This window comes from Lentinula edodes (assembly GCF_021015755.1).
Source record: "Lentinula edodes strain Le(Bin) 0899 ss11 chromosome Unknown C8R40scaffold_8, whole genome shotgun sequence".
Lineage (NCBI taxonomy): Eukaryota > Fungi > Basidiomycota > Agaricomycetes > Agaricales > Omphalotaceae > Lentinula > Lentinula edodes.
In genome coordinates, this window is record NW_025764314.1 from 4988 (window position 1) to 21932 (window position 16945).

The 16945-nt window shown below is 44.8% G+C and overlaps 4 protein-coding genes across 4 annotated transcripts; 2 read left to right on the plus strand and 2 right to left on the minus strand.

Annotated features, from left to right (window-relative positions):
• Nucleotides 1-9251: 9251 nt before the first annotated feature.
• Nucleotides 9252-9962, plus strand: C8R40DRAFT_1167829 (uncharacterized protein; the record flags this gene model as incomplete). The annotated part of the gene is made up of 4 exons (XM_046231093.1): nt 9252-9317; nt 9370-9746; nt 9804-9879; nt 9939-9962. The coding sequence occupies 4 exons, from the start codon at nt 9252-9254 to the stop codon at nt 9960-9962; spliced, it is 543 nt and encodes a 180-aa protein (XP_046088857.1).
• Nucleotides 9963-9980: 18 nt separating this feature from the next.
• Nucleotides 9981-10935, minus strand: C8R40DRAFT_863074 (uncharacterized protein). Its single transcript, XM_046236483.1, has one exon. The coding sequence runs from the start codon at nt 10543-10545 to the stop codon at nt 10060-10062; it is 486 nt and encodes a 161-aa protein (XP_046088858.1). The 5' UTR covers nt 10546-10935; the 3' UTR covers nt 9981-10059.
• A 1-nt stretch (nt 10936) lies between these two features.
• On the minus strand, nt 10937-14055 carry C8R40DRAFT_862665 (pre-mRNA splicing factor component-domain-containing protein). Its single transcript, XM_046236482.1, has 9 exons — nt 13954-14055; nt 13897-13907; nt 13782-13837; nt 13631-13733; nt 13297-13576; nt 13095-13242; nt 13003-13036; nt 12488-12947; nt 10937-12429 (listed from the first exon to the last, which is right to left on the minus strand). Exons 1-9 carry the CDS (start codon nt 13976-13978, stop codon nt 11018-11020), a joined length of 2529 nt encoding a protein of 842 aa, XP_046088859.1. The 5' UTR covers nt 13979-14055; the 3' UTR covers nt 10937-11017.
• Nucleotides 14056-14361: 306 nt separating this feature from the next.
• C8R40DRAFT_1039314 (protein priB) lies at nt 14362-16705 on the plus strand (the record flags this gene model as incomplete). Its single annotated transcript, XM_046223827.1, has 13 exons — nt 14362-14384; nt 14460-14517; nt 14572-14636; nt 14691-14735; nt 14783-15497; nt 15534-15584; nt 15638-15667; nt 15723-16001; nt 16055-16172; nt 16222-16310; nt 16369-16470; nt 16522-16581; nt 16622-16705. 13 exons carry the CDS (start codon nt 14362-14364, stop codon nt 16703-16705), a joined length of 1719 nt encoding a protein of 572 aa, XP_046088860.1.
• Between the last annotated feature and the right edge of the window lie 240 nt (nt 16706-16945).

Below are 16945 nucleotides of genomic sequence, written 5' to 3' on the forward strand. Positions count from 1 at the left end.
ATGGAGCTTTATTCTGCACGTGTAGTTGTAAGTACACCGTAACTTCACCAAATTTAAATGGAATATTTCTTGCTAAACCAAGAGTTTGGTTTAATTTTCCACTTGCATCTTGCATTCTGATCGTGAATTCTGGATCCCAAGTAATTCCTAGACCTATAGCTATCAATCGGTCTATCACAACAATCTGTGAACCTTGGTCCAATACACTTTCAATCTCTTCATTTTTATTATTGATTTCAGGAGTAACAGCACGTAATCCATTTGATTGATTTGCTACTACCACTGGATGATCACTATGATCTTCATATGCCACGCTTTGATTAGCAACTATGGCAATGTTCCTTCGTTCATCATCAATGGAAAGGTCTCATAGAAAACTTTCCACAATATCTTTCTGCACTATAGATCCCACAGGGATGTCATTACGACTTTCAGTCAGGACTTCAAACATATCCGCCTGATCCTGCCAAAGATCTTCAATTCTAATGCATGTATCAATCATCTGTACCCTAGATGGATCATCCAAAATTTCAGTTTCTCCATCTTCGGATAAAGTTGATACGTAGTTATTCGTTTTAGTCCTTGGACGGACTCTTCGATTGCGTATCTTGCACATAATAATCTTTCTGATAGCAGGTGATAAAGCTGCTAATTCTTCTGTACTCAAATCAACTTTAGCATCGAATATCTTCTTTGCTATATCTTCTTCTACACCTGGTCTCGAGACTTCATTCCTAATTTTATAGGCTGGAGTATATCCATGACTTTCAATTTGATTCGTCTGGTCTCTTGATACCTTCGTAGGTGTATTAATTTGAATAGGACGATACGTCCTAGGTTGAACATGATCATATGGTCTATGTTCGCTATTAATTTGATTCGTTGGTCTTGACGAAGGAATTAATTTAATAGCATCTTCGTCATCAGATTCATTAACATCTTCAATCGTGACTGAGGGCTTCTTCAAAGACCGATCTATGGACTTTGGAGCCTCAAATCTCACTGTTTTCTGATTTCCATTGGTCGTTTCAACCAATTTCCCTGGTATCAAACCTGGTTTCTTGGGTATATGCACCCCATCAAATACTAATCTTTTCGTATTTTCATTAAATTGATTTCATTTTGCTTTCTCACTTTCCTCCGGAGCTACAGCATTGGATCTTAAAGTTCTCATGGACCAATCCTGCTCCTTCATTGGAGTACTTATTTTTTTCCATTTGAACTATCTTGGTTGAACACACGGACATCATCTTCTCGGTGTGCTTCCAAATTCCCAAGTCTATCTGATAGTTCCTCTATTCTTGTCATCCAAACAGCTAGATTGACGTTAGGATTCATCTGCTGATCCATGACTTTATCATCTTCGTCATCTTCCATGTTGGCAAAATAGGATTCAGCACGATCCCATCCCAAGTCTTTCGCCATTTGTTCAATTTTCTTGTAACGAGGTACGTTTGGATCGTCTCGAGGCATTCTAGCGTTGTCTCTTAATTTGTAATGCTTCGAGTCACCTCCTTCAGGCATCATCCAACCTCTTTTTGTAAATTCCAGCAAGTGTGGACATTCATTCATAAAATGATCTGTCGACTTGCACAAGAAACATGCCCACTGAGTTCCATTCGAACTTCTCGGTGTCGTATTTCTTTCAAATCTATTACATTGATTCAAGGGACCACTCAGTGGTATCGAATTAATCATTCCTTTAGCATTTTCTTTGGCCATCTGTGCCATTACTGCTGTTAACTGCGTCATAATGTCTGCTCCTTCTTTGAAGTGCGACTGTAATGACTTTACAGCTCTAATTTCTTTCATGTTTGCCTCCATGAGGTCTTTATTCAACGCAACCATTTGCTGTTGTTCTTCCGTCAATTCCCTTGGGATCAAACTTTCTAATGTAATTCCCAGAAGATCCTTAAATTCGTCTTCTACTTTGGGTTTCAATGCTTGAAGATAGTTCCTATCTGTCTTGGGAACATCTGCAGCAAACGGTAAATTAATGTGTCCCCTACTAAATGAATTCGGGTTATTAATTGGTGGGCTTGAAGAAGCAATGGAAAGTGTTTGATAGTAGTTATCAAATGAACTCCCAATCATATACTTCTCAGCCGCATTCATTACTTCGTCAATCTTGAAAGGGTCTTCCTTTCGTCTATCTGACATAGAAGTAACTGATACATCTTTCACAACTGTTTCCAGCACGCCTCTCCTTACTTTGGGAGTCATAGGTGCCAAGAACAATCTTACTGCATCACTATTTGTGATCATTTTTGGTTCGTCCATCAGCTTTTTCATTTCAGCATCGAAGAGGAGTCTGAAGATTCTCATCTTCTCCTGTTCACCTGCATCAATTGGATTAAATTGATGGACCAATTGTTCAAGCAATAATCTAGATCCTCTTTCGTCTCCTACAGATTGCGGAAACATATTCTTTAGATCCTTTTTAAATTGATCCCAATTCGGTTTCTTCACCGAATCAAAGACTCTTAATGCTTGTCTCGTTTTATAAGACGTCCATTCTAAAGCTAATCTCACTTTAGCCTCGTCAGATGTAATTCCTCCATGTTCAAATATGCTTTCAGTAGCTTCGAACCATGGTATCATTTGACTTGGATCAGTTATATCAAATAATGGTGCTGTCTTATACTTTCTTGGAAGTTTCGCACTGGCTTTATCAATCTCAGCCTTAGCTTCAGCTGACAACGCAGGCATTCCATAATTATTGGTAGGCATTTCAACTGGTTCAATCGTATTACTTGCTTGAGAGATAGTCTGATTTAACGTATCTATCAATCTGGTTGATTCAATCGATGTAGAAGATGTTGAAATTGACTCTGGAGCAATCAATTCAATTAGATCTTCTTCCATATCAATCGGATTAATTTCTTTTCTCTTCCTTTTCGGATCGAGATTAGATTTCTTCAAATTCCTCGGCAAAGATGTAAGTCTTCCTCGAGATATAGATGATCCTGTTCCTCTAGAAAGAGAACTTCCACGCGATTCTTCTGTTGGTATTTGAGAAGAGGATGGACGACTGGATTCGTTCGTAGGGTTTAATAGGGATGTTCGAGCTGATGTGCCGAACGTAGATCTCCCAAATACAACTCCTGCTTTACGATATTCTTCCAGTGTCAATACTCCTGCTTTCTCCGAATTCTTCGAAGTACGCGGTTTTCCTGATGAACTAATGTTGACAGTTCACAGAAATAGTATCACAAAGATCAACACACTTCTACCAAATAATCAAATATAATCCAAACAAACGTTCAATTAATTTATCAAGCTAATTGTAGCTTCAAAACCACCCCTCGCGGTGGGCTCCAGATAACGAGCTTGCCTCGTTTTTGTGTGAAAGAGAAAGGAAGGAATCTAATGGGCACTCCAACCAACCAATCTAATACACAATATGCGAGTTCACTGCTATCAAATTTGTTTAATAGCAAGGGGTAGTGTTGGCAAAGGTTCCACAAAGCTTTGAGAGCTAAGTAAGAAGCTTTGATCAATCAATTTGAATTGTTCTAAGGATTCGATATATTCCTTTGATCAAGGTAGATTCAGCACGATTTGTGCTTTGGTTTGTATTGATTTGGGTATATCAAGAATTGGGGGTTTGAATCAAAGTAAATTAAAACCGAAACACACAGACCCCTACGGAGGGCTAGAACTATGTGCTGGCACAACCACACAGCGTGATTTGCCCTTAAGACCAACAACTGATCCTAAGTTCGAAGGATATCCAACAACTGGATATACTTCTCGCAGTCACAAGGAGCAGAACACAATGTTCCTATACTCACAAGTGCCGGGCCCGAATGGCTGCTAGCGAAGAGGTTTCAGTCTGGCGGGAGTGTGTCTTTCCTTTTTACAGATTAGCACTGCAACGTCGTCCCAAAATCACTTGTATTCCAGATACATCGGATCGCTATTTATACATACAGAATATAGAGTCGCACAGTACAATTAATTTAATACAATAAACGTTCGGAACCACCAGGAAACTTCTACACTCGGTCAGATACCATTTAATTTGAATTTACATGTCCTTATTTGGCCCATATTGGTTCCAAGATTCTAGTATACCTCCAAACATAGGTAGGTACTTCGATATTCATTTAATTTAATTGTTTTTGGAGAATGACTCGAATGGTGTTCAACTGTCATTGCTGTTCAACACTTACTTCGATTGTTTGTCACCTCGTCCGGAGGCAAATCAGCTCTCCTCGATTCTAATCCTATCAATCTGATTCATCTGGATTAAACTAATTGCTTCTCTCTTTCAACAGACACCCATTGTGCCTATACTCTATCAAGGGAGTTACACATAGTATTCATTTAATTGTATTCTTCAATATTTTCTACATCAGGACTCTTTGACATTCATTTGATATGTCTTCGGAGCCTCGCAGTACTTCGATCATTCTTCTAGTCATTTTCCTCAAACATGCAACTTGATTGGTCTATTAGACTAAATCGCAGTCTTTTAGATTAATGCATGATCTCATTCTAGAAAGAGTATCTGATAATTCCTGAGTTCTAGAAAGTCATTTCGAGTCAATCCTCGGCTCATGGTCACTTGAGTAAGTTCTTCCAAACTCCGGCCAGTATAAGGTCCAATAAGAATACCCTTGGTATGTCATACGTGAATGGTCATCCTTCGGATGTAGTCCAAGTCTGGTATAATCCTGTTTGACAAACAGGTAGACTGCTATCCGAAGGTAGTATCGGGGATGGGTAAACTAACCAACTTGTGGTAGTATGGGTATATGGTCCCTTCAACTTATTGGACTGATTCAGTATTGACTTTGACTGTCAATCTGGGTCTCAATTACAGTCCTCTCGATACAAATCTATACGTGAAAATGTCACAATTCACAGCATAGACGTCTAGCCAAAATTTAGGCGTGTCACCGGCAGCGAGTCGAGATCCGGATTGAGGATATCAGGGACAAACCATTCTTTGGCTGACCCACTGAGATAGAAAGGGTGTAGTTCACCTTCCGTTGGTCGGTGAAATACTTTGGACGCTCATTAAAGACCAGGGCGAGATTGACAAAGAACGTCTTGAGCTTTCGGGGGTCCGAACCGTCGAATACCTCTGGCTCCTTGACTTGGCTCTTAGATTCAGAGCTGTCAGAAGGGCGGCTGAGAGCAGCGAGAACGGAGCCAAGGGTTTCAATGGAACCCTTGAAACCCGAGAGAAGTTCCAATATAGCACGTTGCTCATTGGGGATGTCAGGAGAGATTGGGGAACAGGGACCACCAGGCTCAGTGTCCCCACGACTCGGGGTGCGGGGCTCTACAACCTCGGGACGACTCACTGCCTGGGGAGGGAGCACCAGGACCATATGGCGGTAGTCGGAAGCATTACCTACCCCTAGATCCTGTTCCACAGAACGTTTATACTTCGAGGAGGATGCCTCCCCTATCCTGACGGTCCACTTTCTCTTTTTCGGGATTGAGAGGACCTTGTCTGGAACCAGTGGGATACGTGGACCAGATGGAATGGGTTCCGCAACAGCTGAAAGCTTCGGCTGATGACGAATGAAATCTTGCAATTTCAAATGATCCTCCTCAAGTCAATCTTGGTCATCGAGCGGACTTAGTTCCAAAAGAGCACAGGTGGAACTAGTGCTAGACTGAATCTTATCGGCAATGGTCCTCCATTGCTCTGGAAGGAGGGAAAATCGAGTGCATTGGCTGGGATCTCCGTGTGCTTCCAAAAATCTGTGCGCAAACGACAGGTCGCGGGAGCATTTACAGGCAAAATAGCGGAACCGCGCTAATCATCCCAGAATGCACAGTTTCTTGTCGTCACAGTTGCTACAACAAGCCAGATCGGGGACAACAGAGCAGCTCCCGGACTTCTTACTGTGCACACAAAAAGAGCAAGGAAGACCAGCGGCGGCAAGAATAGGCCACAAAGGATCGTCAATGATATATCGACCCAGGGAGACACCCATGCCAAAGACAGACTTGAACAAAGTTAATTGCCCAAGAGGGGGGTCCTCCACGGTACTCACAAGTTCATCCACATTGACCTCCTCAGTCGTAAGTGGAGGATTGGGGGGAGGCGGAGGCGTGGAAGTTGGAGAAGCAATGGGGCGAGAATCGGATACCACTACAGTGGGAACAGCAGACCTCGCAATCGAGTTTGACTCTGATAATTGATGAAGGAAGTTGTAGGAAGATAAGGCGACAGAGAAAAAAGAACTTGTAAACAAAAAAGTCCAAGCCCATGTGAGAGGCACCTGACTCAACAGGACCAAGACACTATCTCCTCGGAGGCTCGGAGGAATAGATGGGGGGGTAATGTCATGCACTGGCACTAAACCACGACGCTGTAACTCCCTTGCTCTACTCAAGCAACGCCCCCGAACCTCCGTCCTCTCTCGGTGACACGCCTAAATTTTGGCTAGACGTCTATGCTGTGAATTGTGACATTTTCACGTATAGATTTGTATCGAGAGGACTGTAATTGAGACCCAGATTGACAGTCAAAGTCAATACTGAATCAGTCCAATAAGTTGAAGGGACCATATACCCATACTACCACAAGTTGGTTAGTTTACCCATCCCCGATACTACCTTCGGATAGCAGTCTACCTGTTTGTCAAACAGGATTATACCAGACTTGGACTACATCCGAAGGATGACCATTCACGTATGACATACCAAGGGTATTCTTATTGGACCTTATACTGGCCGGAGTTTGGAAGAACTTACTCAAGTGACCATGAGCCGAGGATTGACTCGAAATGACTTTCTAGAACTCAGGAATTATCAGATACTCTTTCTAGAATGAGATCATGCATTAATCTAAAAGACTGCGATTTAGTCTAATAGACCAATCAAGTTGCATGTTTGAGGAAAATGACTAGAAGAATGATCGAAGTACTGCGAGGCTCCGAAGACATATCAAATGAATGTCAAAGAGTCCTGATGTAGAAAATATTGAAGAATACAATTAAATGAATACTATGTGTAACTCCCTTGATAGAGTATAGGCACAATGGGTGTCTGTTGAAAGAGAGAAGCAATTAGTTTAATCCAGATGAATCAGATTGATAGGATTAGAATCGAGGAGAGCTGATTTGCCTCCGGACGAGGTGACAAACAATCGAAGTAAGTGTTGAACAGCAATGACAGTTGAACACCATTCGAGTCATTCTCCAAAAACAATTAAATTAAATGAATATCGAAGTACCTACCTATGTTTGGAGGTATACTAGAATCTTGGAACCAATATGGGCCAAATAAGGACATGTAAATTCAAATTAAATGGTATCTGACCGAGTGTAGAAGTTTCCTGGTGGTTCCGAACGTTTATTGTATTAAATTAATTGTACTGTGCGACTCTATATTCTGTATGTATAAATAGCGATCTGATGTATCTGGAATACAAGTGATTTTGGGACGACGTTGCAGTGCTAATCCGTAAAAAGGAAAGACACACTCCCGCCAGACTGAAACCTCTTCGCTAGCAGCCATTCGGGCCCGGCACTTGTGAGTATAGGAACATTGTGTTCTGCTCCTTGTGACTGCGAGAAGTATATCCAGTTGTTGGGTATTCTTCGAACTTAGGATCAGTTGTTGGTCTTAAGGGCAAATCACGCTGTGTGGTTGTGCCAGCACATAGTTCTAGCCCTCCGTAGGGGTCTGTGTGTTTCGGTTTTAATTTACTTTGATTCAAACCCCCAATTCTTGATATACCCAAATCAATACAAACCAAAGCACAAATCGTGCTGAATCTACCTTGATCAAAGGAATATATTGAATCCTTAGAACGATTCAAATTGATTGATTAAAGCTTCTTACTTGGCTTTTAAAGCTTTGCGGAACCTTTGCCAACGCTACCCCTTGCTATTAAATAAATTTGATAGCAGTGAACTCGCATATTGTGTATTAGATTGGTTGGTTGGAGTGCCCATTAGATTCCTTCCTTTCTCTTTCACACAAAAACGAGGCAAGCTCGTTATCGGGAACCTCCCCTTCTCCTCTTGAGAACCTCCTGACGCCACCTCCAGACCTCCTCAAACTGCTCAAACCACCACCCAAAAACTCAATACTCCACAACTGCCTACCGCCTACCACCTGACAGACCCGGGAACTCGTCCAAGCTTCCATCAGCCCATCCTCATGTATTCTAGATCATCCCCATTAAATGTCCACTTCATACAATGCTCCCCTGATCCTTTCATGTTGTCTATATAAGTACCCTTATATCCTCAAGATCACCAGCTTGGTATATTTTGAACACACACCCTTTTGCATAGGTCCAGTCCCTGTCCCTTTGTACCTGCTAACCATATGGATTTCTCTTTACTCTCTGTTTCTTTATCTCAGTTTCTCTCTACTCTCGTCTGTTGTCTCTACGATCGTCCATATGATCCAATACACACTTTTACTTCAAGTCTAAGCAATCCAAGTGAGTCTCTGAGCTCCCTCGAACAATCCTAAAGCTCCCCAATGCCTAAACGTCTTGGTGAACTAACCTTCCCCAAACCTCCTCGAGCTCCCCAATTGCTCCTCAAGCTCTGGGACCTCGATCTAGGTAACATTGAAGCTACCCCTTACGTCGAACTATGTACCGCTTCTCCGTTACAACCTCCAACACTCAAGGACGTCCACCTCTAAGCCCCAGTTCCCAGGCGTATATCTTCTCAGGAGCTTACACACTCAAGACCCACTTCCACTACAACCTATTTGATCTTACGTGACATTCTAGCGAGTACAACTCCTACTACGCAACACTACTAGGTTCCGTACTTCTACCTTCCCTCCCTACGCTTTAGGGACCTCCCTGGACCTTATAGGAACCCCTTCAAGGGTCACATCTCTCTATTCCAGCTACTACTAGGTCATTCCTGTCCTCGGTCGTGGTTCCCATAGCTCCCTTCGAGCTCCAGCCTGCTCCTAGCATGCACGCTACAACATAAATTCCTTATACCAAAACCTACCCTAAGACCTATTCTGACCCAGGTCTTACAGTGCGCCAGCACCGACCAAGACTATTACATCTAGCACTTCAAAGCGAGCACCCCATGTGAGCCATATTTGGATCAAAGGGGCCGAAGGCCCCCTCCGAGCCGGATGAAGGAGGCTCACATGCGAATGCATGTTATGGTCTGCTTCCTTGACTGTGTACTTACGAGTCTCGGGATCGGTCCGGATCAGGAAATGATCCGTACTATTACAATGGGGCTGTACGGGTGCGATTTCCCTGACACCTTGCCCTCTTCTCTACGTTGAACTTAATGGGGGCTTCCCAATCCAAGTCGAATAGTGGGCAAATAGTATTTCGCTCAGACACACCTGTGCAGGTGGGCAGGGATCCGTAACCTTTGTTGTCAACTTCCTGAATGAACACATTAGTTCTCCCCGGATGTTGTAGAGCAACTATCTGAGCGTCAGGCATCCACTATCCCGACACCCGAAAGACAATCCACATTAGATGAGCACATTCGGACCCGAATTCAAGATGAAGTAAAGCAGCTTCGGAAAGCAGAAGAGGAAGTTCAGGAAGAGATTCGAGCTGCGTTGGAAAAGGAGAATCTGGATCGTGAAAAAGCTATGGCTGGGCAAGCTTCAGAAGAAGGGCGGGCTGGGGCAGGATCTGTGAAAAGCAGTGCGGCTTTGCTAGGAGACTTGGAAGAGATCCGCTCCAAAATTGACCGGTTTCAAATCAGAAAGAGTCTTGCCAGTTATCCCGGGTTGAAAGCAAGCCAGGATGCGCTCGTGTCCTGTTACAAGTACGTCGTTATTTCCATGTGGGCAATCATGGTCATTAACATTACATTTTGTAAAAGATCTCATGCCACGAGCTCTCTGGATTGCTGGATGGAAGTTGTCAATTTCAAAAACTCCGTTGCACAACTGGAGAAGGTGAGTGTCTTTGGTCAACATTAACAAGGTCGTTTACAATGTTCATCCTCCTCAAAAAGGACTACTTTAAAACATTGCAATAGAATGTCGTGAATGCGGACGTTTATATCGCTAAACTAGTGAAGTTCACGAATATCAATGTCCATTGTACGAAAACGTTCACAGTCAGCATTGTTTGATTTAATACGCTCTCCCAACCGACGCTGTAGACTGATTACTGGGCTGGGAGTATGAAGAACCCGATGTAGCCTGAGATATCCGATTTCCTGTAAGCCGCGACCAGCTGGAGGTCGAAGACAAGCGATGTGCGCTTGCTCCCAACGCCGCCATTAGTGAAAAGATTGATGACTGAGAGCGTAGCACGGGATATTCAGAGTCAGGGATGGGGGCTTGGTTTGTAACCAGAGCTGGGGATGGAGGCCTTACTGTTTTGTGCTGCGGGGCAAGCACAGGCTCAGCTGAGGTAGTCGTCCTGGTCTTGGGGGTAAATGAAACATGGGGAGTCAGTGGTTTCGGCCGCGAAGGGGTTTTGTGAGTCGGATTTGCAGCTGCAGTAGACTTCTTCTCAGATTCATCCGCAAATTTGACTTGTGTGTCGGAAGGTGGCCAAAACAGTGGTCTGTAAGAGTAATTTCTGGGTTTCGAAAAAGTGGAGGCATTTTTCATCGTGTTATGTTTCGTAATTCGTAATTCGTCCTGCAAGACCTTTCCTGAGCCATTTCATCGTAGTTGAACATTGTATCAAACTCACGGCTTCCCGCTGCTGCTTCACCTTTTGACGTTTTATCGATCGCCCCCATACTATCCAAGCAATGACAATTGCCACAGCCAACACCGCCCCACCAGTAACTCCTCCTGCGATTGCAGCGACAGGAACAGAAGATGTGCTACTTTTATTGGATGAGGTTGGTGTCGCAGAAGAAGAGGCAAAGACAGTGGTCGTCGTCACATCAATCAGCATCGGGAAGGTTACTGTAGGCATTTTACTTTGCAGGAAGAAAAGATGAACAATTCCCGATGATCTTCTACAACATGCCTCGTGCATAACGGCTTGTCCAATCCGACAAAGACAAATATAACTTTTTTCATCAAACCCTAGAATACAGACATATTGTACATACAGCGACGAGCAGACATACTATGATTCTACACCCTCCATCTCAGCAAGACTAGCTTCGTTAAACTTTTCAGCCTCGGCCATCAATTTCTCCTCCAACGCTGCCACTTTAGCTTCAGATTCCTTCCGTTCTGCCGCCAATTCCGCGTATCGTTCCTGTAGTGTCTTTTCGCGCCGTTCTAGATTCTCCACTTCTTCTTTCAGCGTATCCACACGCCGAGGACCAACAGCTGCTTCGTTTGTTTGTAGGCGGACGAAACTCTGATAATTGCTGTACGTCGTCTGCAACTCTGCAAATGCGTCCGTAACCCTCTTAGAAATCGCTTGTGAGCGAGCTTGGTAGCCTCCGAGGACCTTCCCCAGCTTCTTTTCATGTTTGGCGATCTTCTGCGCTTCCTGTCCCATAATATTTTGATGTTCTGATAGCAGCGCATCATACCCTGCGATGCGCTGCTCGGAAGATAGCTGGCTAGGATTGACCCAGATTTTCGAGGACGAGTCAAAAGTTAGACTTCGCCGCACAGAAGCCCATGACGCGTGGTCGTCCACGGAATCTGCTTTCGAAAGAGCAATTAGGCCTTCCCGTACTTGATCCACATTGGCTTGTGGAAAGCCAACCAATGATGCAAGCTCAAGATGTATAAGAGACTTTGCTGCATTAATCGCTTCGTCGTCAGGAATCTCATAAGTCGACTTGGCACTACCCGGCCGCAAGGTTCCTGGAATAGGATGTTCCAGAGAATCGTGTTGTATTATAGAAGCGAGTTCTGCATCGACAAGCTTTTGAGCGGCGCCGAGTTCACCCTCTTCAACATCGTCGTACAGTGAGAGTTGCTCCAGTAGGGTCGCAGCATCAACGTTGGCAGGTCGAGGAAGACCAAGTCGAACAACCTGAGTTCTTCTTGACAAAATCCTCTTCTCCTCTTCTTCACGGGCGCGCCGTAACTTTGCGTCACGCTCTTCGGCATCTTCTTCAGACAACACGAGTCCTCGGTCTTCACCATCACCTCCTTCATTTTCTTCTTCTTCTGGAACCAGCAGCTCGAAGTTATTCTCAGGCTTCGGAAGATTCATGAATCCAGTCTGTAATGCTCGCTTCGCGGAGTGAGCCTGTAGGCGTTGTTCCCTTGGAGTGTCGCCAATGGATGGGAACCCATCGGGATTAATTGAGAGATTGTCCCTCAACGGTGTACGAAGCGGCGTGCTACCGACGGACATGTCGCGAGGAGTAGCAGACACATCCCCGGTACCAGAGCGAAGGGGAGTGGCCAGGGGATTCGGGGTAAACGCGACCTGATGACGAGGTGTTGCGCTCTCGAACCCAGTTCCTCCGCTTGTATTCGTATGCATAGGGGTGTTTTCCTCCCCGAGGAGAGGAGTCTGGGCTATGCTCATATTGCGAAGATTTCGTGCTTCACTCAAAATGTTATCCTCTGGTAGATGAAAGAAACTATGAGAGTTACAAACAGATTGCATGTCATGAACGCGTACCTTGGGGGGCAGTCCGAGGTGTTCGAGCCATCCGAGCATTCTCTAACCCTTCGTAATCACTCAATAGCCTTCCGCTAGCATCACTACCTCCACCGACAAGGGCTTTCGCATTTTCTCCAGCTTGACCAATCTTAACGATCTCTTCAAGCTCCGCTTCACCGACCTGCGCAGAAGGGAGCATCAATTTTCGCCTCCTACTAATCGACTCTGCTTCTTTCAACTTCTGAATTTGTGCATCTCGAGCCGGAATAAACTTGGTTTGATGACCAGGGCCCTCTCCCTCTTTCCCGTTCTTGCGTTGCCTTTTTTTCCTTTCAGCCTCTTCTGCATCTGGTTTGCGCTTGTTTTCCATTCGGCGTAAGGTTTGACCTACAGGGGCAGCAGCAACTCGAGCCTGTTCCTCGGATGTATCATAAAAACCAGGTGCAGGTTTTTTCTCAAACGGGATGTCGGCATTGTACTATGATGAAGACAAATGAACAAAATTTTGGGAAGGATTTCGTTCCGTCACTTACATCCATTCCTTTCTTCTTGGTTTTATGTCGCATGCTAAATAATTGCGTTACCCTAACGTAGCAAGCGTTGCCAATATTAAAAAAACACATACATTATCCCAGCAGCTTTGAGTTCTCGTTTCTTTTGAAGAACTGCCAAACGCCTAGCTTCTTCCAATTGCCTCTCACGAGCCTTTCTTTTGGCCTTCTTTCCCTGAGTGTTGGCCAAACGTGCTCGAGCTTCTGAAAGCATTTCCTTTTCTGCAGAAGAAAGATCAACGTCCAGCTTTCAACAGTATGGCCTAGCTGACTGACCATCTTCATCCATATCAATGGGATCTGGTCGTGCGGGCTTTGTCTCGGGGTCGGGATCAATTTCTCCGGGACGTAAGCGACGAACGTCGTCTGCACTGGGGCCAGCATCTCCATCGGGGCCAGTGAGACCCAATTCTTCGTTATCCTTGGCTTCTGCTTCGTCCAATAGCTTCTGGTAGCGCTCCAAACATTGAGTGGCAGTCCTTCCAACTATTGGAGCTATCGTTCGCCATTGCGTTGGCATCAACTTGGCAAGATGGAGTAACTTTTCATCTTCTGTCTATTGTTCCTACTCAACTCATACTCCAAGAGCACAGAATACTTTCTAACACACCTTCGACCATTCCGTTTTTTTGATTGACGGGTCGAGCCATTCATACCAACGAGCTTTACATTGCTTGGGTGTTTTGCGAACCAGTAGAGATGATATTCGAGCCCTAGAGTGGATGTGAGTTCAGTAGAAAGCATTACAGCGATAAACGCGCCATTGGTTCTTTCCGTATTTCGCTATGGCGGCTTTAAGCACTTCATCCTCAGTGTTCTACAAAAGCGTTGAACATCATGACAGTTGAGCTGGGGAGTCAACCAATGGGCAATTACCTTCCATACACCTGATGCACATAAGAAAAAAGTCAAACAAAGATGCAAAAGACATACCTCCTTTGATGATAATTCTAACCATTGGATACGGTGACAAGGAACTTCACTGAAACTTAAACCATACGCATTAGAGTTTTCGCCAGGTCCTATCACGTGGCATCCAAGCCGTGCAGCTCGGCTCGACCGGAGGCAAAAGCCGCTCCAACCTTATTGCCATCAAATCTCCTTTCAGCGATTTATCAAAAGCCCGTGCATCCTTCAAAAGCCGAGGTTGGATCATCAGCTTGTCCATTATTTAAAGCTGCCATCTTTCCCTCTAACCTTTCACTGCTCTGCTCTCACTCTTGTGCAGTTGGCTCTCCCTCGTTTCTCCTCTGAGACCCGATTGTTAAAACAGGGCTCGTTTACACCTGGTTTACACGTCGCGTATTCTTTGATCACCGTCATCTGAAGACCGGCAAATAAATGGAAGTCCATGCTGAACAATTGTTAGAGATATATTTTATTTTCATCTTTTGTCGAATTGTTCTAAATGCAATCTCTCCACTTTTATCATTCTCTAGACAAAAGCCCCCCGTTGTCCGTGGTGCCCGAGCATGTACGACGTGCCGTGCAGCAAAGGTAATTTGTGCGCTCGTTCATATGCGCCATGCTCATCGTCCATCTTCTCTCCAGATGAAATGCGTCGGAGCTGAGGATGGACAAAGACAGTGCCAGCGTTGCAAGCGTGCAAACGTCCAGTATGCTACCTGCGGTATTTCCTTTAAACTTTTACCTTACGTCGTAATCGTCAGATGCATTTTTGAGAAACATCGTCGAGGCCGCAAACCAGGCTCCAAGTATGCTTACTCGCTTTCTTGATTCATACTTCCTCACCGTGCCGCAGGCTTTCGGAAGCTTCCAAAATGTTACGACGTTTGGAGAAGGGTCTCAATAGTGCCAAATCCAAAGCTGTCTCTATAGACGCAAGACATTCATCCTCGTATCGAGACTCGCATCCCTCTCCTGGTGAGCCAGATGACCGTTATACCAACGGTGTCCGTAGTCATCCCTACAGCCCTCCAAATGGGCAATTCGTTTCAAATCTACCACCTCTCAATCTCCCTTCCTATCCTGATGCTGCCAGCGAATACACTGCATCTAGTACAAGCTCTCGTACCTTGGACGCGAATGATGATGAAGACGACAGTGCGTCCGATCGCGCAGAGGATAACATTTTCCCGGCCAACTTTATTCAGCGGGAGCGTAGACGAAATTCCTTCTTTAGAACAATACTCAATCCTGAAGACGCTCCTGCCTCAGGACCATCTTCTGTCCGTGGCTCTGAGACGTACAGCCCTCCTCAATCTCCTGCCGCTCCTGCCGGTCTTAACGACCCCGTATCAGCCGGTATTGTGGATGAAGAGCATGCCAAAGTTCTATTTGATCTGATCTTCCTTCGTCTTAATCCTTTCATCAATCTTTTTGATCCCTCTCTGCATACAGTTTCATATGTTAGGAACAAATCGCCGTTTTTGTTCACTGTCTTGATAATGGCCGGCTGTAAATTCTTCAGGCCGGAACTCTTCAAGCAGTGCCAGAAACTTGCGGACGAATATGCTGTCCAAGCTTTCAGAGAAGGTTTGAAAGGTGTGGAGGTTGTGCAAGCTTTTGCGTGCCTTACTTACTGGAAAGGCCACGATGACAATGTAAGTACATTTCAGGCTTGCTACTCATCGCCGGTACTTACGATGCTACCCAGCGTACGAGTACCTGGACCTTTGTAGGTTATGTGAGTTACCTCATAGCTCAGAGTTTGTTGGAAGCTGAATCATTATTAACTACAGGCATGCCGAATGGCTGTGGAGATCGGTCTCAATCGCTATGTCCCCAATGTTCCGTCCAATGAGACCGAACTACAACGATTGGAGCGTCGTAATCGAGAAAGAACTTATCTTGTTCTTTTCATCCATGATCGCAGCCTCAGCACCCAGACGGGTCGCCACTGGATGCTTCCCGAGGATGACTTTATTCGACATTCCGATAGATGGCACGAAAGTTCCGGAGGTTCTGTTCGACCGGAAGACGTTATTGTGGCTGCTTTCGTGCAATTGCGGCACATTGCTGTTTGTGTAACAATGTCCTTCATGAATATCACTCGACTGATTCTATTCAACAGGCTGAAACGACAGAGATATTCCAAAGAGGTGTTGACATGAGTTCTGAAGTTGTACTACGTAGCTGCAACAGTCAGCTAACCCAATGGAATGAAACCTGGCATCGAGAGATGCAACAAGGTAAGTTTTACTTTCAAGGTGTTATTACTGACTCATTTTACCTGCATAGCGGGAGGAGGTGCCTTCCATTTTTCGTTCCTTAGTCTGTTTCGGTTATACGTTCGATTGTTCACTAACAGCCTTGCACTTCGAGAATCGGTAAAATGCTTCATAGTACATTCATATCGGCCCTCATAACATTATCTCGATCTCCTAGTCCAATCGAGCTACTCCGAACATTCAAGCTCTTTCAGCATGTTATACGAGTGCCGTTGATTCCCTGAAAGTCGTCTCGGAATTTGCTAGAATGAATGTATTGGTGCGGACATGTCGTTTTACTTCATCCGTGTGGCCAACTTTTTTTTATTAGCGTTATGGACAGGAGACTATCACAATGATGTCCGCATATGCCGCACTATATTTATTAAGCGTGGGTACTATAGTTTGAATCCCGGCCTCACACTTAATAGCTCTTTCGTTATTCCAGCTACTCCGCAATAACACTTCGTTACTGCAGCTGCACGATGGCGCAACTCAAAATGCGTATACTGTGATTCAACAGACAGCGGAAGCGTACCATGAAGCATCTCCATCGGCGGCATATCACGCCCGCTTTCTGAAAGGACTCGCCCATGACATCTTTAGATACCGGAGCATCGAGAAATCTACCGGTGCTGTGCGTTCTCCAGATAGCCGTTCACAAGGTACGTGGAGTTTGAACATACTCGGTCGTATGACTGACAGATGATGATCTTGGTAATCCAGGTCCACAGCCCGAAATACAAAGGCCAGCA

Coding starts and splice junctions, on each gene's coding strand:
- C8R40DRAFT_863074 (XM_046236483.1), bottom strand. CDS start 10,545: ATGAAAAATGCCTCCACTTTTTCGAAACCCAGAAATTACTCTTACAGA.
- C8R40DRAFT_862665 (XM_046236482.1), bottom strand. CDS start 13,978: ATGGTTAGAATTATCATCAAAGGAG. Junction 13,037..13,094: donor CTCAAAGCTGCTGGGATAAT/GTATGTGTTTTT, acceptor GCAATTATTTAG/CATGCGACATAAAACCAAGA. Junction 12,948..13,002: donor CCAAGAAGAAAGGAATGGAT/GTAAGTGACGGA, acceptor TCTTCATCATAG/TACAATGCCGACATCCCGTT.